At 37.5% G+C, this 22,304-nt stretch overlaps 1 protein-coding gene across 10 annotated transcripts in view; it reads left to right on the forward strand.

Annotated features, from left to right (window-relative positions):
• The first annotated feature begins 587 nt into the window (after positions 1-587).
• LOC119047664 (WASH complex subunit 2A) overlaps positions 588-22,304 on the forward strand; it is a 79,799-nt gene continuing 58,082 nt past the window's right edge. For 9 of the 10 annotated variants that reach the window (XM_053667373.1, XM_053667376.1, XM_053667379.1 and 6 more), the window contains exons 1-11: positions 588-674; positions 757-876; positions 1,621-1,785; positions 8,088-8,150; positions 10,722-10,895; positions 15,843-15,936; positions 16,716-16,777; positions 17,943-17,990; positions 19,621-19,731; positions 20,268-20,349; positions 20,993-21,061. In XM_053667373.1, coding sequence (XP_053523348.1) covers positions 672-674; positions 757-876; positions 1,621-1,785; positions 8,088-8,150; positions 10,722-10,895; positions 15,843-15,936; positions 16,716-16,777; positions 17,943-17,990; positions 19,621-19,731; positions 20,268-20,349; positions 20,993-21,061 — 991 coding nt within the window. In that variant the 5' untranslated portion in view covers positions 588-671. The remainder of the gene's footprint in view (positions 675-756; positions 877-1,620; positions 1,786-8,087; positions 8,151-10,721; positions 10,896-15,842; positions 15,937-16,715; positions 16,778-17,942; positions 17,991-19,620; positions 19,732-20,267; positions 20,350-20,992; positions 21,062-22,304) is intronic. The other variant, XM_053667382.1, reaches the window with a different exon arrangement.

Consider the following 22,304-nt stretch of genomic DNA (forward strand, 5'->3'; position numbering starts at 1 on the left):
GTGAGTTAAAACCCAGCATGGCATCAAAACATGATGATGACCAGACAGGTCCATCATTGCCCGTTTACTGAGTGCCTGTGTGCCAACCCCGCGACAAGCAGCGAACCAGCAGCAAGCAACCGGCGTGACAAGGGAGGGCTCTCCCTCTGTCCATATTCCTGACGTCTAAAGCCCCAAGTTTAGCTGTTCCACACAAACTCCTTTTAGAATCAGAGCCTGATAGCCACCTAAGTCCCTCCTGCTGATATTCACGCAGGCGGATGCATGCCCTTTAGCGCCCCCTAGCGTCAATACCACTTTCCACTAGAGACCTCGTCCTTTGCCAGCTACAAACTTTCTTTTTTTTTATTCCTCTCTCGTGCATATTTATTTTTATTTTTATTTTTTTAATTAATTTTATTTAGTTATTTTTCAAGTACAGTTTTTTTTGTCTATTTCTCCCATCCCAGCCTCCCCCGGGAGGGAGGTGGGGTACAAACTTTCTTACTACATCTGCGACTGCGCAACTTCGGAACAGCGGTGCCACAGTCCAGTCACGTGTGGTTCCGGTCACGTGCGGCCTAGTCACGTGAAACCTGGTCAGGAGTAGGGAGACGGGGCTTCTGGGGATCTCCTGTTTTGGGCCGCTGCAGTCTTCACGGTGGATAATCCTGCGGAAGTGCACTGCTGGGATGGTGAGGGCTGCAGGCCCGGGTAGGGCCCGGCGGGTCCGGGGTATTGGCCTTCCCGAAGTCAGCCTCTCTTCTTCTCCTCCAGAATCGGACGACCGCGGACCAGGAACGAGCGCCGGCTTCCGATCCTGTGTGGGAGCGGCCCTGGTCAGTGGAGGAGATCCGCAGGAGCAGCCAGAGCTGGTCGCTGGCAGCAGACGCAGGCGTGAGAGGCCGGCCACAGGGACTGGGCGGGAGGGATGGGCGGGTTGCCTGGGGTGACGCTCTGCCCGCGAGTGGGAGGACTGGAGCCCAGATTTGCCCTCCGACCGTCCGCTGCCACCCGTCTACTTAATAACACATATCCCTACTCACCCTCGAAAACTCCTCTGTGGCAGGGCCCTGGGCGAGGGTGGGGCTGGCAGCCTCGGTCCGTAGTGCTTCCAATTGGACTGTGATCCAGAGACAGGCTTCTCTTACTGAAGGGGGCAGATAAATTTTCCCTGCCCTGTGGGATTGCTGTGGCGCTAGAGAGGCGACTCCATGAGGGACCATGGACTAGTGGGGCTGAAGACAAGTCAGTATGTGGTTAATCTTGAATGGGGTTCTTCAGGCGGTGGCCCAGGAAGCTCAGAACTGTGATTGCAAAGTCACATAAGAAGAAGATTTTTTAAAAAGTAGTGATTCGTTATTTTATCCTTTGTATGTGACCCCTGTAGAGTGAAAAACAGGACTTTAAAAATTCCCCCAGAAGTGAAATAGCAAGTGCTTATTGGACACTTGCCACTGTTTTGACAAGCTTTCTAAACATTTTTTCAGTGCCTCTTGGCCTTATTACTGACAAAACCAGCATCCCTTGTACATTCTAGCATACCACACACAAAGGTGAAAGGAAATGGGTTTTTTGTTTTGACACAAAGAATAGATGCATGTAATATTGATACTTAGATATCTTTATTTTTTTTAATAGCTACTACAGTTTCTACAGGAATTTTCACAGCAGACTATCTCTAGGACCCATGAAATCAAGAAACAAGTAGATGGACTAATTCGGGAAACTAAAGCCACAGATTGTCGCCTACATAATGTCTTCAATGACTTCCTCATGCTGTCCAATACCCAGTTCATTGAGAATGTGAGTTACGTAGTTACATCAGGCTTAAAAATAATGCTTTTTTGAGGTCCAAGAGTCATTGTGATATTATGTGATCTATTATTAATTTGCCTTATAAATTTTGATGAAAGTGGTGGTTCTTGGTAATTTAAGCTTCTTTCTCTAGGATTAATTCCTTTTTAAAAAATAATAAAGTTTTTTAAAGTTTTTAAAAAACAATGACACAATTAGGTTTTTATCATTCTTGCCTTTCTCATTCCCTTTTTAATTTTGAGAGTAGTCAGCGGTTGTGCTGAATTGCATGGCACTCAAACAAACCTTGGCTCTCTGTAAAGAGAGCCAAGCACCTGGTCTGGTCTTCTGAGCCACCAATATGTGGGTAAAATTATTGTTGGTTCCATTATGTTCTATTAAATTATATTAAAGGCATGTACGTGTTTGCTTGTAATATTCTCAATTAACGTTTTGTTATGAAAACTGAACCGAGTTGTAGCACCATGTGTAATTTTGTCTATATTTATTGCATTTCTGTTAAGTGCTAGGTCCTAGGACTATATACATAAATTATGTAGAGCCTCTCCTTACAGAAGATCACAAGGTTCCATAATAGTGTAATTCTAGAATAGAAAGGAGTAAGGTTTGGAACCCAGTGAGTAAATGTGAGACTTGTAAAGAGATGAGCGTGGAGAGAAAGATTTTAAACTGATTTATATTTCTCATAGGGTGACTAACTTCCTTAGTATTAGCATTAATTGGTCTGTGAAAAGAAGATTAACAAAGTTGGCTGTTCCCTAAAATTGTTAGGTGTAAATTAATAGAAAATACTTTGATAATTGCAAGATTTTTAAAAGCCCACAATTCTGGATTCTTAAGAATATACCATATATTGTTATACAGGTATCTTATGTAGTATGTGCATTTTTAAGTAGTTCAGGTTGAAATGCCATGACTAGCCTTTTGAGGGGGGTAACTATACATAAAATAAAGATCTTAGAGATCTCTTTTCTAGTAAGTTTAAAATATAACAAGTATTCTAGTAAAATCTATAGTCATATTCTGGTTGCCTACACAGATTATCTCTGCTTGTTCCTGAGCATCTTTCTCACTGGAAGAGCTAGTTTACAGGACTGTTGTCTTTACTGGTATATGTAATCCCATCACTTTTTCATCAGGCTAAATTTGGTGTCCTTTTAAATGTGTATACTTGATCTCATTCTGCTGGATCAGGCACTTCTTCTCTGCAGTCAGGGTTGCAGCCCTAGACTGGGCAAGGAATAAAGTCGGGAGGTTTCTTTTGTGCCCAAAGAGTCTATACCAAATTGGCCCTATATCGGTACCAGATTGATACTTGATTTGAGGAGCAGCATAAACTTCTTTTTCTGAATCATAGTCTTCAGGTCTTCTTTTTGGCTCTTCTTTTTTGTACAAGTTTTCTTAGATTGTGAGTTTTCCATGATCTAGGTTTGTGTGTGTTTTGTTTTTATTGATTTTTTTGGTAGTTGCTCTTTGTTTCTTTTTACTTCTTGAATTCTCATTTTCCATCCATCCATCTGTTCTGTATGTCTCTTCCCTTTCCAGTCTGTAGCCAGAATTCCCCTCTGGACGAGTCTGGCCACTGCCAAATTTAACCGCCTCCTAGACCTGTATAATATGATGATGTTGAGAGTACACCCAAAACCCTCAAAATATCTATAGGCTGATCTTATTATATTTGGCAGTAATTTGGGTCTTTATGTATTTTTTTCAAATCCTGACATTGGTACTCATGTATAATAATTCTGGCTTGAGTAATTGGTGCCATTTAGTTTCATGGTCTATTAGGATGACATTCAAAGTCAGGTAGGTTTCTGAGTTTTAGTAATTAACCTCAGAGGCAGCTACAAGATTGTAAACTGCATTATGGAATTGGTGAAACTGAACAGCATATAGGACTTTGTAGGGCAAGAGAAATTAGTACCTTTAGTAAAGGCTGCAGAGGAGACTCTGAAGGAGGAGAAATGCTAATTAACAAAATGCTTCAATATGTTAACAGAAGGGGATATAATTCTTTTTTAAAAATATATTTTATTAATTATGCCATTACAGTTCTATTTCCTCCTTCATTCCCCTCCACCCTGCACACCCCCGCCCCACAATTCCCTCCCTTTAGTTTATGACCACGTGTCTCAAGTTCTTTGGATTCTACATTTCCATACTATTCTTGCCCTCCCCTATCTATTTTCTACCTACCATCTATGCTACTTATTTTCTGTACCTTCTCCCCGCTTCTTCTCCCACTCCCCTGTTGCTAACCCTCCATGTGATCTTCATTTCTATGGTTCACTCCTGATCTAGCTGTCCTCTTAGTTTGCTTTTGTTTTAGGTGTGGTTGTAACTAACTGTGAGTTTGCTGTCCTTTCACTGTTCATCTTTTTTATCTTCTTTTTCTTAGGTAAGGGGGACATAATTCTTAATTAATCTTTTAATTTAGGAATTTTGTCTTGAAACATAAATTGACCTAGTTAATAACTTCTTCGGTAGCGTTTTGCAAGATTATAATTTTACGTTTGTTGATGTGCAGCGAATTTCCCTAACTGAATCAAACCCCATATTTTTGCTGTTTTATTCCTTGGGCTCAACACAAACCTGGTATATAGGGACTCAGTGAATATAGGGACTCATTTGAATCAATGACTGAAAGAGCACATAAATGAAAAGGAATAGGGCTATGTATGTAATCTGTTTAGAAACAGTTGTCCCTGGTCCCCTTCTCTCTAATTCCCCATATTTACCTCTTACCATGTCTCCTCAAATGAGGAAAAAAAGATCCTTTGAGTGGAAATACCCAAGATATTTTAAAATTCTGGGTATGGCTACCTGATTTGAAAATGGTCAAAAAACACATCAACCTCTGAGTGAATAAGGGTGGTGGAAGTTAGCATTGATTATCTGCTGTATACTAAGTACATGAGATGCACAGTCCTGGTTACTTTCAAAATTTTCCATGGGTTTTATGGATTTTCTGGTTGATTTCTTAGATGTTATGTTTACTTTCCAGCTGCGGGCTATTGATGTCTTGTGAGGTAGTTTTTAGTAACAGGCAGGCGAAAAAGAAATAGGGTGTTGGTGCTGTCAGACTTCAATGTGAATCTCAGTCTTTTAGGGAAAATGGTGGCATTTATTTATTTATTTATTTTAAAGGTTTTATTTATTTTTGGAGAGAAGGGAAGGGAGGGAGAAAGAAAGGGAGAGACATGTCAGTGTGTGATTGCATCTCACGTGGCTCCCACTGGGGATCTGGCCTACAACCCAGGCATATGCCCTGACTGGGAATGGAACCAGCCACCCTCTGGTTCTCAGCCCATGCTCAATCCACTGAGCTGCGCCAGCTAGGGCGAAAATGGTCTCATTTAAATTCTGAAGCTGCTATGTCTTAAAGTCCTAATTTTAAGAATTACTTATTTGTTTCTTTGTGTGTTTGAAAATTACTTCCCAATTTCTGATCTTTATTGAACAATTAGGAAAAAAGCATATGGAAAAAGAAGAAACATCTGAAATTTTGTCAGCTAGTGGGGAGCTGCTCAACATTTTGGTATATATATTCCAAATCTATCTCCCATGCAGACATTGGACTTTATTTTCCTTTCTCGTTATAAAAGTATTGAACATTCACTATGGAAGAGATTGATATAGATAAAAAATTTTAAGTTTAGAAATATTAACTATAAAAATAATCAGCTATAATTCTACCATTCCAGTTAATCAACCATGAAATATATTGGCATATTTCTTTTTAGTCTTTTTTTTTTAACTTTAACCTTTTCTAGATTACTATGTACATGTGTGTGTTTACAGCCTGAATGTTTCTTAATATCAGTTTATTATTTTATAAGCATTTAACACATCTATAAGGCTTTTGTGAACTTAATTTTTATTCTTATTCTGCTGTATGGCTAAATCACAATTTATTTAACAATCTTTCAAAATTAAAGTTTTTAGTGAAGTATTTTATATGCTTAGAACCACAGATACTGATGATATACATCATCCTGCATTAACAGATATTAATATATTGATATATTTGCTTTAAAGACACCAACTTCCCATTTTTTTCCTTAATTCTAAACTTTTAGGTGAGAGCCCTTTTGTATCTCTGCCTTTTTATCCTTCTTACCTGGGGAGTGTATATTTGTGAATGTGTATGAATATATATGTGTAGTATGAGATAGGGATCTCATTTTTTCTCCCATATGGTTGACCTTTAAGGGGTAGCTGTTTTCCTCACCAACTTATGTGTATGAATGCATGTGTGTGCACGTGTGTTTATGTGAATGTAAAATTAGGCTTACATGTAATTCTGGCCTTTGTCTTTTATTATGTTAATCTGGTGTATGCCAGTATCACATTCTCAATAGGGCAAGTCCCCATGGCATCTTTTTATTCAGAATTGTCATGGTTATCCTTGGGTTTTTACTCTTCTGTGTGAATTTGGGAATTATCTTGCTGAGTTCCACAGAAAATCTTCTTAGCATTTTGATTGGAATTGCATAGAATTACAAATTTGGTGTTTGTGACTTTCTACTGTAAATTGTGATGCCCTGAACATCTTATTGTTTGCATTTGTGATTATTTTTCATGGAACTGAATTTCTTTTTTTTCCTATTTCTTTAGTTGTGTATTGTTTTTATTTATTTTTTAAAATTAATTTTATTTTTTATTAAATACCTTTGAATTTTATTGTTGTTCAAGTATAGTTTTCTGCCTTTCCCCCATCTGTCTCCCCATGAAACTCAATTTCAGGAAATGGGATTCTTGGGTCAGAAAATATGGACATTTAAAAATAATGCTGTCTCATCAGATTGATAGATACTTTAAAAAGGTGGATAAAACCTGCTGGCAACGGTTTGGGAACTGGGCCACTTGATTACATTGTTTGTTGGTGACCATCTATGTTATCACAGATTTGTGGACAGTAATCAGGAAGGAGCTGTTAAGATTAAAAAACAGTTTTGTCTTTGGACATGTCAATCCTATTTTGGAAAGTCTATAGAAATAAAGGGCCAGGATCTAAGAATATATATGTGCATATGTTTACAGCCGTTTGTTTACAAGAGCAAAAACTGGAATTTCTATAATGTTCACCAATAGGGTACTGTCGAATTAATTATGGTTAAGTTCATGCCATAGAATATTATGCAGATATTAAGAAGATTGAGTCAAATCTATATGCATTGACCCAGAAAGTGTCTTATGAGAACATTAAGTGAAAAAGTGGGGCAGAGAACTATGGATTTTTTTTTAAAGCAAGAAGGGTGGGAGAACTCAGAATATATGCAAAAGTCTATATATATTTGTGTGAGAGCCACAGGAAATACAGAGGAACACACACCAAGCTGAAACTGGCTATTCCAAGGGCTAGGTTGGAGATAGGGAAGGAAATATTTTAAAATATATCTTTTTTCCATATATCTTTATAATGACTTTTTAATTTTAATTGAGATACAATTCACATTCTATAAAATTCACCCTTTTTTAAAAGTGTGCAAGTCAGTAGGTTTTAGTATACTCACTAAGTTGTGTAAACATTACTAGTATCTAATTTCAGAACATTTGTGTCACCCCCCTGTTATAACATGCATCTTTTACCTTGGGAGTTTATAAAAACAATAAGTAGTTTAGCAATAATGCAACAACAAAGGAAATCACAATGAGTTGCTGGAGTGATAGCTCTGTTCAGAATAGAGAGGCCTGCACTGCCTTTGCCCATGGGGCAGTAAAATGCCTGGGCTGCTGGCTAGTTATTGGTGGGTGTGTTCTATATTTTCATATAAATACAATAGGATAATAAAAATTTACCAACCATCTGAAGCAACAGAATGAAAATAACTTTTACCTTTACCATTCCTACTGCTCAAAATGTTAAAACCCTTGTTACAGAGTGGGTAATCCTCTTGGGTAAGAACCAGTTGATGTTCTCTGTAGCCTCACATTTGAGCCTGTGTCATTTCCCCATCAGCATTAAGTATTAGGTTAAACAAAAGGTGTGAAAGCTGGTATTTTACTGTTTTTGTGACTCTTTGGTCAACAGTGAGATTGAACTTCCTTTCATGTCTCTTAGTTGTGTCTCTTTTTTTTTTAAACTTAGTTTTTGGTGAATTGACTAGTGATCTTTGTTTTTCTTGTCTCTGATTAGTGGCTATAGCCATTTGTTAAGTAATCATTTTTTCCTTGTCTTTATCATATATTGAATTTATCCTTTTTTTATTGTATACTGAATTCTTTCAGTGTGGTTTAGTTCAAATGATGTTTTGACCATTTAAAAATGAACTTGTTTCCATATATAGCGTGTATATGATGAAGAAGTGGAGGAGCCAGTTCTCAAGGCTGAGGCAGAAAAAGCGGAACAGGTACTTGCATTATATTCCTTTTCTGTTGAGTTCCTGACTTAGAAATGAAAAATGGTGGAGATTTATAAAGCAGCTGGCAGGGTATAGATATTGGGGAAATAGGGAAGATGGCTTTTGTTAGCCTAGCATTTAAACTCTTTTACTTCTGAAATTTAGTATATTAAGAAATATGTAGTAAAGTTCCTACATTCTGGCTTAAGAATAGAGCCCAGTTCAGCAGAGGTTTTGTATGAAAGGCTAGTCAGTAAATATTTTAGGTTTTGCTGGCCTCATTGTTCTGTCTCTTCTTAGTCTTTTTTCTTTTATTCATTTTCCTTTTCCCCCTTCCCTTTAAAAATATAAAAAGCCTTTTTACACAAAGAGCTCCAGAGGAACAGGCCAGAGGCTGAACTGTAATCTGTAAGTTCTTCAAAGACTTTTTAACCTATTCTTTCATGACCCCTTTGCTTCTTATTCCTGCCAGTTAAAAGCGACAATAAGATGAATGCTGGATAGACCACACACATTGGAATGCTACCTAAGTGCTGCAGGATATGTTAGTACAGAGGATGAAGGTGGTGGAGTGAATGTTATTGACTCTGGGAAGATTGCAGGGAGCTGGTGATGTGGAGAGACTGATCTGAGGAGGTTGCAGTCTTGTTGGGGTCACAGGATATAGCATGTCAGAGCTTTATGGCTGCTGACTGTTATGAAAGTTCAGGTGTGAAAGAGCTCAGTTGGGTAAGATAGCAGAGAAAAGTTTCAAATATGAGATGTTAGCTAAGGAAAGAAAGGCCAGCTTTTAAGGCCACTTTAGCAAAAAAGAGTGCCATAAACTAAGGTTCGAACAAGTTAGGTGAGGTACCTAGTATTTTATGAAGAAGAAGGTTAAAGAGAGAGGGGTAGAAACTGGAGGACTTTATCGGGCTGAGGAGTTGAGGGGCAGCAGTCCCTACCTTTTTCCCCTCTGTGACTTACTGTATTATTCTTCCTGGGTTCTCACATCGTAGGCCAAAGGCTAGATAAATGTTCTTGACTCTCTAGCAGAAGTTGTACCCTGTACCTTGCACTCAGGAAAGCACAATGGTATGTAACTGAGTTTATTATGGGAGTAGCTTTGATTCAGCTCTAACTTGTTTAGAAAATATAAATCACTTGAAAAAGTTGGTACTTTATCAGTAACTGTTACTCGTAACATATGAAACTCTTAGACTAGGAAGGGATATTAGAAACAAGCTACAGTTCTCCCTATTCCTAGCCTTTTTTAAACATAAGTTTTTTAATATTACTATTTTTTATAGTACTCAAGGGTTTGCTAACTGTTTAACATGCAATAGTATCCTTATACCAAGACAAAGATCAATTGCGAAGTGAAAGTATTTAGTGAACTATTTTCAAAAAGCTACTACATATTTATGTCACAAACATTCCACACACTTAGTACTGTGCTACTTATTTAGAAGCAAGCATACCAGATGCAACTAAAACAGAGGCTAAATTAGAAACACTTTCATATTTGAGATAAAAGTATAAAATTCTTGTTGGACTTTCCCTTTTGGCCCTCAAAACAGCACTGTATGGTTTGGCTCCTTCTATAATTATGTATCACTTTCTAGAATATTTGTGAAGAGGGGAAATGACACTACATTTTTTTCAGTATTTCTTGCAATTAATAACATAGTTGAATGTATTGAGGGACTGTCACTAAGAGCTGCCTGTTATAGGAAGGGGAGACCTGTGGACTAATTTTAGCAGATTGGTGTTTTAATAGAGACTTCTGGGTAGGAAGATTGTTCTTAGGGTGATGAACAGGGTAGATTAGAGATGAAACCCTTTCTTGGTTTGAAACAAATTTATGAAATAGTTGTAATTGTCCAATTATTATTTTTAACTGTAATTTAAAAATGACACCTCTGACTACGGTATTTTCTTCTAGGTTTTAATTCCTAAAATTGTCCAAATCACCATTAATTAATTAACCAAGGATAGTGGGATACAGTTATGGTGAAGCTAAAACTCGAGGCCCTTTACTCCTCTTGTAGCAGGGAAGTGAAGTGCCATTTGATGGCTTGTGATACGCCATTCATTGTTACTGTACTTTTACCTCAGTTATCTAGCTGAACCATCACGCAGTAGTGTTTTGTTTTCATAGATGATAAATGTGGAGCTCTGGGACCTTTACTTTGATCCATGTCCTACAAGTGATAAACTTGGGATTTAAACTTACTCCAAAGTCTATGTTAAGGTATTCATCAGAGTCTGCGTTTTTTTTTTAAGATTTTATTTATTTATTTTTAGAGAGATGGGGAAGAGAGGGAGGGAAACATCAATGTATGGTTGCCTTTAGCACATCCCATATTGGGGATATGGCCTGCAACCCAGGTGTGTGCCCTGACTGGTAGTTAGACCAGCGATGCTTTGGTTTGCAAGCCTGCGCTCAATCTACTTAGAGTCTGCATTTTTCTAAGTCTACTCAGAGTCTGACTTAGATTTTTTTGGAGCATGAGTCTGGGCTTTAGAGAACATTCACAGTGTTTTATTATGGTGGTATCAATATATCAAAGATCCATGCTGAACAATATTTTTTTGTAGGAGAAGACCCGGGAACAGAAAGAAGTAGATCTGATTCCTAAAGTTCAGGAGGCTGTGAACTATGGCTTACGAGTATTGGACAGTGCATTCGAACAACTAGATATAAAAGCAGGAAACTCAGACTCTGAGGAAGATGATGCTAATGAACGGGTAGAATTGATCCTTGAACCAAAGGTAAAGACATGCAATTCAAATATTTATTGTTATACTTGTTGTGTTTTGAATACTTTATTTGGGCACATAATTACTAAGACATGGACTTGACTTACAGCAACCAAACATGTCACTTAGCATTCTTCTGTTGACTCCATCAGAAAAACTTGCTTTGCACAAGCAGTGATTGAATACTTAGTAGGTCAAAGGCTGCATGCCAAGTTAGGGGAGCACAAAGTTTCAGGGCATGGTTCCTACTCTTAAAATGCTTATTGCAGAATTGACCAGACAGTGGGGAGAGGAGACCAGACAGTTGTGAGAGTCACCATCATAAGTACCCTGAGAGAGAATTGACCTCTAAGCTGGGGAAATTACGGAAGAAATGAGACTCAAATTGGGTTTCGAAGATGAGAATACTCATGAAAGGTTGAGATTGTGAGGAACCTGAGTTCTGTAGCTTGTGTGCTAAGGGAGACTGCGGAAACGTTGAAAGATACGTGGGTTCTTTTCAGATTGTAGCTGTTAGAAAAAAAGCTGCTGTGCATGTGCATGAACAGACCATTAGTCTAATAGGTATTTATTGCTTACTATTACTTTCTCTCAGATTGGCAAAGGAGATAATTGGGGCAACACCAGAATCACTCAAAAACAGAAAGTGGCTGTATTGCTTTTGAGAATCCTTGTGATACTCAAGTGCCCTACAAATTGAAACATGCCACAAAAACAAACGCTTCTAGTCATTCATTTAACTATACATTTCTTTTTCAGTTTGAGCTTACAGTATCAGACTGAAGCTCAAACTTCAGTTTGGGGCTGATCCTTTAGCACTGTTATACTTGCTGGCTTGTGCTTTTACTGTAGGGATTTAGAAGTTAGCAACAGAACATAGGAAATGTATTCCCTGGGCCACATGTGTTAGTTCCAAGTGACACACCACTTTCTCTGTTATAGGGGGACTTGGGAAGGCCTTCTAAATCAGCAGACAGCTGCATTATCACTTTCTTTTTTTAAAAAAAAATTTTATTTTATCGATTATGCCATTACATTTGTTCTATTTCCCCCCTTCATTCCCCTCCACCCTGCACACCCCTCCCCCACCATCCCCCCCTTTAGTTCATGAACATGTGTCTCAAGTTCTTTAGATTCTATATTTCCCCTACTATTCTTACCCTCCCCCTATCTATTTTCTATCTAAAGTCTGTGCTACTTATTTTCTGTACCTTCACCCCCTTCTCCATCTCCCACTCCCCTGTTGCTAACCCTCCACAAGATCTTCATTTCTATGGTTTACTCCTGATCTAGTTGTCCTCTTAATTTGCTTTTGTTTTAGGTGTGGTTGTTGATAACTGTGAGTTTGCTGTCCTTTCACTGTTCATCTTTTTTATTTTCTTTTTCTTAGGTAAGTCCCTTTAACATTTCATATAATAAGGGCTTGGTGATGAACTCCTTGAATTTGATCTTATCTGAGAAGCACATTATCTGTCCTTCCATTCTAAATGAAAGCTTTGCTGGATAGAGCAATCTTGGTTGTAGGTCATTCGTTTTCATGAGTTGGAATACTTCTTTCCATCCCCTTCTTGCCTGTAAGGTCTTTTGAGAAATCAGCTGACAGTCTGATGGGAACTCCTTTGTAGATGACTGTCCCCTTATCTCTTGCTGCTTCTAGGATTCTCTCCTTCATTTTAATCTTGGCTAATGTAATGATGATGTGCCTTGGTGTGTTCCTTCTTGGGTCCAACTTGTTTGGGACTCTCTGAGCTTCCTGGATTTCCTGGAAGTCTGTTTCCTTTGCCAGAATGGGGAAGTTCTCTTTTATTATTTGTTCAAATAAGTTTTCCACTGGTGGCTGTTCCTCTTCCCCTCTGGTACCCCTAAAGTTCGGATATTAGAACATTTAAAGAAGTCCTAAAGGTTCTTCTCCTCATTTTTTTGAATTCTTGTTTCTTCATCCTTTTCTGTTTGGTCATTTTTTTTTCCTCTTTCTGGTCCACTCCTTTGATTTGAGTCCCAGTTTCCTTTCCATTACTATTGGTTTCCTGTGCATTTCCATTCATTTCAGTTAGTTTAGCCTTCATATGTTTTTCTAATTTTTGACTAAAATCAACCAGTTCTGTGAGCATCCTGATCACCAGTGTTTTGAACTGTGCATCTGAAAGTTTGGCTATTTCTTCATTGCTTAGATTTATGGGCTCTGGGGCTCTCAGTTGTTCTTGAGCCATGTTTTGATCTGTTCACGCCTGTTAGGTATGAGGAGCGGAGCCTTAGGTGTTCACCAGGGTGGGGCTACCCAGGTTGCTGGTTTGTGACGCTGTATGTGGGGGCGGGGTCAGAGAGGGAGCAATGGCGGTCCTTTTTCCTTGCCCCCTCCGCCTCATCGCTTGCCCCCACCTGTTTATCTGAACGCAAATGGGTGAGCCCGCTGCCCTGCACCGGGGTCTGCGCGGTCTGTCCCAATGCTAGTCTCTTCACTGGTTTATCTGCGTGCAAATGCGAGACTGCAGACAGCCAGCCATGCCGTGCCTTCCCTGGGTCCACTGGTAGCTACCCCGCACCTGGGATCCACGCCCTTGGCTGCCTGTGCGCCGCCCAGGTCAGGGGATCTTTTTTGCCTGACCCACTCTGCTGCTGGTTTTGCCTCTCTCACCAGTTTAGTTGAGCAGTTCATTGTGTTTGGACTCCGTATTGTTCAATTTTCTGTGGTTTGGTTGTGTTTATTATTGTTAAAACTTTGTTTTTAGATTTGGTTGTGCAAGGAGGCAAAGTGTTTCCACCTGCGCCTCCATCTTGGCGGAAGTCCTCTCACTTTCTTTTCTTTGCAATATACTGGTTGCTGTTTTATCCTTAATTTTTCATTAACCTTCCCAAACTTTTCTGTTGTTGTGCAAAGCATCAGTGTTTTTCTCCCTTGTCCCCCAGGGTCTTTTCATAGAGAAGAGATGTTGTGGCCAAAGAATCATGCCTCTCAGAGGACAAGTCAGCTTTTCCTCCAGCAGTGGAGATGGGAGGTTGTCTAGGGATGGAGTACTTTCTTGTCCTTAAGTTTTTAATGTGTGTGATGGATAGGTCTCCAACATGTATTGTCATGTGCGCTTCATTTCATTTGTCTCTTTCATTTCATTCCGGTGTTTTATCATCTGGTCTTATTTTACCAACTTTGCTTTTCTAAATTATATCACGTGAACCTCTAGGGAATATATTGTTCTCTTTCTTGAGATATTTTTTTCTTCCCGATAGGTTCACATCCATCTTTTAGACATTAAGTTCATTATGTTGACTGTAGATATTTGCATAGTTGTCATTCTGTGTTTTTCTTTTTCATTTGGCCTGTGTTTTATGTGCTCTCTTGCAGCCTTCTCCTCTGTTCTGATGCAGTGTGAAGGACTCCTTGATTCTCTTTATGTCATGTGTGTGACATGTTTGTCCATACCTCCTCCCTAAAACCTGGACATACCCACCTGCTTTCTCATAGTTATATAAAAAACTATTTGGATTATTTCCTCAATGTGCTTCTCTCTAAATTCAGGACTCTTATTGAGGAATCTCAAGATTGATAGATTAATTAGTTGATTTTTGCTTATCAGTGCTGCTTTTTAGGGGTGGAAGGTAGGACTAGGAGTCATTAAAGCTTGCTAGAATTTCTGATTTCTTTTATTTTTAATTTTTTAATTTTTAGTTATTTTTGTTCAATTATAGTTGCCCACATTTTGCCCCACCACTCCTCCCCACCCCGGACAAACCCACCTCCCTCCCTTGCTTCCACCCTCCCCCTTGGTTTCATCCATGTGTTCCTGAAAACCCTTTCCCCCATTGTCCCCTCTCCCTCCCCTCTGGTTATTGTTGGATTGTTCTTAATTTCAATGTCTCTGGTTATATTTTTGTTTGCTTTTTTCTTTTGTTGATTATGTTCCAGTTAAAGGTGTGATTATGTGGTATTTGTCCCTGACTGCCTGGCTTATTTCACTTAGCAGTTCCATTGCTGGGATTATTATCCTAAGAGTCCTGAAACACCAATCCAAAAGAACCTATGTACCACAGTGTTCATAATTTTTGATTTCTTGGTCCACCTCCTTTTGAACATGACGCTATGAAGTTGTGCCCCTTTCCCTGTTTGATTACTGTTAGTAAATGTTTTATAGGCTTTTATAGGCCTATAATATAATATAACTTAGCACTTGTCTGATTCATCCTCTTTTTGCCATCTTTACGTAGAATGTGACTTTTTGAAATTAGTGTGTGGTTTTTTTTTAATTTGACTTTTAATCCTGCTGTGTTTCTTAGTCACTGCTTTATGATTTTTTATTTTTTTTGGATTTTAAAGTTAACTATATATGAATTTATTTATTTTTTTAAAAGATTTTATTTGTTTATTTTTAGAGAGGGAAGGGAAGGAGAAAGAGTGGGAGAAAAACATCAATGTGTGGTTGTGTCTCATGTGTCCTTTCCTGGGGACCTGGACTGCAACCCAGGCATGTACCCTGTCTGGGAATTGAACCAGCGACCCTTTGCTTCACAGGCCCGTGCTCAATCCACTGAGCTACACCAGGCAGGGCTGAATTTTTAAAAATTGTTAAAGTACTGTTGTTTCCCTTTTGCTCCCTCCACTTCCCCCTACCCCAGCCATCCCCACCTCCTGCCCTTGATTCTACCCCCTTTTGGCTTTGTCTGTGTGTCCTTTATATATACATGTTCTCTGATGATCCTTCTCCCTTTTTCCCATTATTCCCTCCCACCTCCCCTCTGGTTACTGTCAGTTCTTTATTTCAGGGTCTGTGATTATATTTTGCTTGCTTGTTTGTTTTGTTGATTAGGTTCCACTTACAGGTGAGGTCATATGGTGTTTGTCTTTCAATCTGCCTTTATTATGTAGGTTTTGGGGGGTAGTCAGATGAAACAAGATATCAAATGGGAAAGTTAATTTTATTTTTCAACCTAAATATTTAATGGCTTATTTTCCAACATTTTTTCCAGGATCTATACATTGATCGTCCTTTACCTTATTTAATTGGGTCAAAGCTGTTCATGGAACAAGAAGATGTAGGCCTTGGAGAGCTATCCAGTGAAGGTATACTTTGCACCAAATACTTCTATTACTTTTAATAGTTACATCTTAACTTTTTATTTTAAAATTTTCTGATTTCAAACTTTACATTAATATTGTAAGATTAGCATCAAGAACTCCCACATACCCTTTACCCAGCTATACCGTTGTTAACATTTCACCATATTTGTTTAATCTTTTTCTCTCTCAATATATTTAATTTTTTTCTGAACCTATTTGACAGACATCAAACAGATATTATGCCCTATCACTCCTAAATATTCTGTGCCTGTTTTCTAAGAATAAGGACATTTCTCTCACATAGCCACCCTAAAATGATCAAAGCCAGGAAATTTTATTGGACATAATACTACTAGCTAATCCTGAGTCACATTCATATTTTCTAGTTGTCCCAGTGATGTCCTTTATAGTCACTTCTTTCCTCTGATGTAGGGATACAGTCCAGGGTCACTCACTGCATTTCGTTGTCAAAAAAAACCCCAAAATACTTGCTTTGCTTTTCACAACCATGACATCTTTGAAGAGTATAGGCCAATTTTTTTTGCTTTGTAGTTAGTACATTTTTTTGTAAATATTAAGTATTTTGTGGGGAAATACTTTGGGGCTATATAAATATTTCATTCATTGCTATAGTGCAGATAATTTTAATTCCAGTTAATGGTACAGATAGTTTTACCAACATTTCTGTGATGCTGATAATATGGTGGTTTATGATTTTCAGAAGAAACTAATTACATTTTCTTATGAATATTGGTGGTAACCCTTATCTTTGTTCTAAATAGAAGGTTCAGTAGGCAGTGATCGTGGTAGCGTTGTGGACAGTGAAGAAGAGAATGAAGAGGAGGTAAGGACTGTTTAGTGTGTCCAGGTCATGAATGGCAGAAAATTTAGGATGTGTTTAGCAGACTAAGTAAATACATGATTGTGCAATAGCAGTTTGTTTTCATAAATCTTTTAACAGTGATAGAAGCCATTTTCTGAAGTTTTTCTCTTGGGATTGGATTTCCTTATTGTTTGGGGAGACAGTAAGAGATTAAAGAAAAACTGCTTTAATCTCTTTCATGGTTTCCCTCCCTTCCACCTCCCTCACCCAATCCTCTTTTCACCAATGTGTTTGGAGGGGGACAGCTTAAGTATTTTGGTGGGATCTTTCCTCAGATACAGTCTCTGAGTAAGTTCTGTCTTTGAATAATTCTAGGAAAAACATGTTCAGATTTGAAACTTTTCTTACAAAACCTTCTAGACCAGAAAAATACTGAAAGCATCCACTTATGTTTTAGCTTTGTTGTTGCCACTACCATCTTCATATCCAGAGTATAATCTGGCTCCTAGCTCTAGGGACTCAGGGTGCGTGGACCTTGACCGCTGTTGTATCTGGCTTTGTTCCTTTAGATGTAATATTTGTTATTGCAAAGGATAGAAACATTTGAGCATGGATTTCTAAAAGGAGATAGGATTGAATGCATATACTTCTTTTTCTCCCATCCTCTTCCCCTGCTCTCTTTTAGCCAGCCCTCTGAACAGAACACCTAATAGTATGAAATAAGTTTTCCTTAAATAACTTCCCTATAACTGATGGTCATTAGTGAATCCTTTGCTTTTAGCCATCAATATAAGTCTTTATGTAATTGCTGGTGGCAAGTACTAATGTTCCTTTCTTGGGCCTGATGAACTAGTTACCCTGTTAAAAGGGAATATAAATAGTAGAGTCTAAAAGGTAAAATAACACAAACCAACTTTGGATAATTAAGTTAGTTAAATGTGCAACTTGTACTTCAAATTTAATAGAGAGAAATGAACAAATTGCTAAAGATATTTTAATTAACCATAAAATATTACATGTGAAGTAGAACAGTCCTTGGCGATACAGCCAGCTGTCGTCGATACTTCAGGTGACCAGTAATCAGTACAGAGACCAAGTGTTGATGAGCTCCAAAGGCTTAGAGCCAAAATTTACTGTGCTTCTGAGTAAAGCCTCTATTAACAACAGAGCCTTTTTCCTCCTAAAGGAGTCAGATGAAGATTTTGCCAGTCATAGTGACAGTGGTCAGAACCAGGTAAGGCCCATGTATTAAAGTGATTTTACTTTTAAATGTCATTTGAAACATAGCATATATACTAAATGGATTGTAAATTATTTTTGAACAACTTACTTGAAAATAAGGATTTATTCATATTTACAACTAATTTTCCTTCAAGCATTTCCTATTTTTAGGCTAATTTCTCTTGTATATATTTTAAAAAATTTTACTTTATGTTTTAAGTTAATTTTTCTTAGGGGAAAAAAAGAAGGAAAAAACAAAATCGGGAACAGAGCCTCTCAAAGAAGGCCCAATTATGTAAACTGAATTTCTCTCCCTTGTTTTAAAATTTAAGACACTATAGCAGTAACATGAACACTTAAAGGATGAAAACCTTCTAATCTTACTGTTTTTGTATCATTGTCTTAGTTTTTCGTTATCCTTCCAAGGACATACTCTTTTTGTAATATATATGTAATTTATTTTTTGGTACTTAATATAAATGTTTCTTTGTTCTTGTCATTTTAAATAGTCTTTGTACCATAATTTGCTTTGTAAACTGTTTTTAAGCACACTAATATCTGATATTGCCATGGTCTCTAAATGTGTATGGAAAATAGTTTGTTTTCAGTACTTTATTTTTGAGATAATGATGTATTCGGTATTTTCATACATAAAAGTCATTTGCTTATGCGAACTGTTTCCTTAGGCATAAGTGGTATAGAATTATAGTAAAGGCTGTTTATGGACATTCCAGATTACAGATCCCGCATAACAATTTTTCTGCAATCTCCTCAGCACTGGGATTATGATTTTTGTTACCATAATATATGTATAGCCATATATAGAGATTGTCCCAGTTTGCATTTGTTTCTTAATTGAGAAATATTTTTCATATAAGTTTTCAAGTGTCAAATGAAGCATTTATTACTTTCTGGTTGGTATTTGTATTTTCCCAATTGAATTCATAAATGTGGCTAGTCTCTATAATTTTAATGATTAAGCCACATTTTTTTTTGTGGAATTTACTATTAAGATCTGTAAATTCAGTTTTTCAAACAAAACAGTATAGTGATTAAAAGCACTGGGTTAATCATTTGTTTGTGTTGTTAAAGATAGACTGGATTTGTGTACCATAGCTAACCTCAGAGTTCTAAAGAGTTTAGCATAGTCTGATGCAGAGTTTCAGCCATCAGTCTTCCATCTTTTCACACTCTCCAGAGGTAATTGGTGTTACGATCTATGAGTATGCATGTCCAAGTGTTTTTCTTTGTTTTTACAAGTATATCTGTGCCTGTGGAGATAATGTAGGGATGAGGGGGGTGCAGAGTATCATACTGGGTTTATCATTCAGTTTTTTCACTCGATGCCTTGGATATCTCTTCAATTGTTATAGATTATTTTTTAAACTATTAGTATTCTTATTAAGATAAGATGATACTTATTTAGTTTAATCATTTCTGTAGTATGGATGTTTTTAGTATTTCATTTTGCTGTTATATTCTTGTGCTAAAAATAAATTTGTATATTATTTGTCCTGACATATGTACTGCTTCATAACTTTTGCTGCATTTAACAGTTACCATTTTGCCTAAAGGCTAAGTAGCAGTATTTCTTTTTTAGCTTGATCTTATCTAACAGTTCTAATCTGGTGGTTTATACTCAGCACACTGAGCAAATGAGTGATGAAGAAGAGGATGATGATGGTTGTGACATTTTCGCTGACTCTGAGAAGGAGGAGGAAGATATTGAGGACATTGAAGAAAATACTAGACCTGTAAGAAACAACATAGTTGCCATCTCTTGGCTAAGTATAGAAGTGGCACCTAAAACTCATTGTTATTGTTATTTATAACTGTAATTGTTTTATATTATATTTGTATTTTCGTTTACTTTTAAAACTAATGGTTGAGCATTCCAAGTTGCTTTTCACGTGTCAATTCTTCTCTTTCAAATGTTTGAATTTTACAAGTCAGATGATTCAAAATATATTCAGTCAGTTTTAGAATTTTAAGACCTTTAATACTCCTCCTCCTTCCCTGACCCCAAGGACTTCATGACAGTTTTCTTATCTAGCTCTTTGAAATCTAAAAAAATAAAATAAAACATGAAGCATCTGCCTTCAGAGGAACACTGAATCCTGTTTCTCAGGTGATCTGTATATAGGGAGGGTATGTTTAAACTCATTTAGTTAAACCCCGTTTTCTCATTTCAATTTCTGTATAATTATTTGCAAAATTTGGTAAGGTATTCAAAAGTAAACTGTACTAGTTCATATGTTGCAAAAAGTGATTTGGTCTCTTCTGCCTGTAGAGAAAACCCACAACCTTTGCTGATGAGCTGGCTGCTCGGATCAAAGGGGATGCCACAAGGCAGATGGGAGAGGAACACAGAGGTACACCTCCTGCCCCCTAAAATAAGTTAACGCTGTGGTGGTGGGGAAGTGCAGGACCCTGCTGGGCTTCCTTGTGGGCAAGTTCCCTGTTTAATTTTACTCAGGCATGAGAGACTTATGTTGTATTTTTTTTTCCTTTTTTGGTTTATAGACTGATAATTGAACACTGTGGAGTCCCCCACAAAATGCACATTTATACATTTATATAACATTGTATATGCAATTTCAGGGAATTAATGGATACTTCAGAGAAGCATGGGGTAAGCCAGATTAAGAATCACTGGCGCAGTATTTACTCCTATATCTTGACTACATGAAAACATACTGTACAATGTATTCTACAGAGTGGAATATGATTTAACAGAGTGGAAATATATCAGGATTATTCTGTAAGCAGACACAACCCTGATATACACATGACCCTGGTATATAAATTGAAACTTTTTGCTTAAAAAGAGGCACTTTTGAGTGTCTGATATGGTAAAGCACTGATTGAAGTACTCAGGTGGAGCTGAGACACAAAGGTGAATAGCTTCCTCTGAGCTTAGGAAAAATGACCTCTACTCATGAGAATGGCAGACACATATATGTAAAATATAAATACTAAACATATGAGTGTGGTAAAATCTGTGACTTTTTAAAGGTCTATCTCCTGGAGCAAAACCTCAGAAGACATTGAAAGAGAAGAAGGAAGGGAAAACTCCCTCAGATGGTAGGTCTTGTCCCTTGATTCTGTTAGTTTTTTAACTGACTCCACGTTCTTCTTTATGTTATTTTTTTTTTCATTAAGTTTAGGGGGTAAGGTTGGTTAATAAGATTATATAGGTTTCACATGTACAATTTTATAATACATCATCTGTATATTTCATTGTGTATATGCCCAAATCAAATCTTCTGCACCATATATTTGTCCCCGTTTATCCTTTATTAACCCCCACCCCACTTCCTTCTGGTAAACACACTATTCTCTATTCTCTGTGTCTATGAGTTTTCGCTTTTCTTGTTTGTTTATTTGTTGCTTTCAGTTTAATATCCCATATATGAGTGAAATCATATGGTTCTTAATTTTTCTGTCATACTTATTTGGTTTAGCATGATATTCTCAAGAACCTTCCATTTTTTTTGGAAATGGCCATATCTTATTTATTTTTATTTATGTATCTTTTCTTATAGCTGAGTAGTATTCCATAGTATATATGTATCACATCTTTATCCAGTTATTTGTCAAAGGACACTTTGGTTGTTTCTGTCTCTTGGCCTTTGGTTGTTTCCATGTATTGGCCACCATTAGTAATGCTGCAGTGAATTTAGGGGTGCATTTTTTTGTTGTGAATAAATGTTTTTAAATTTTTTAGATAGATACCCAGGAGAGAAGTTGCTGGGTCATATGGTTACTATTCTTAGTTTTTTGAGAAACCTACACACTCTTTTCCATAGCGGCTGTACCTACCAGTTTACATTCCTACCATTGGTGAATGAGGGTTGCTTAACCTTTTTTTTTTTACATTGAAGTAAACTTTTATTTTTTAATTGAATTTTATTGATTATGCTGTTACAGTTGTCCTGATTTTTTTCCTCTTTTCCCTCCACCACTGAGCACCCACCACTTCTCAGATAATCCTCACACCATTATTTATATCTATGGTTCATGTGTGTAAGTTCTTTGGTTACTCCATTTCCTATACTGTCTCTTATATCCCCATTCCCCATGGCTCTTCTGTGATTACCTATTTGTACTTTTTTTAAAAGATTTTATTTATTTATCTTTAGAGGGGAAGGGAAGGATAGAGGGAGAGAAATATCAATGTATGGTTGCCTCTCCTGTGTCCCCTGCTGGGAACTGGCCTGCAACCCAGGCATGTGCCCTGACTGGGAATAGAACCACGATACTCCGGTTCACAGGCCCTCACTCAATCCATTGAGCTACAACTATTTGTACTTTTTAATCTCACCAC

Source organism: Artibeus jamaicensis, unplaced genomic scaffold (genome assembly GCF_021234435.1).
Source record: "Artibeus jamaicensis isolate MK-2021 breed Jamaican fruit bat unplaced genomic scaffold, CSHL_Jam_final contig_468, whole genome shotgun sequence".
Lineage (NCBI taxonomy): Eukaryota > Metazoa > Chordata > Mammalia > Chiroptera > Phyllostomidae > Artibeus > Artibeus jamaicensis.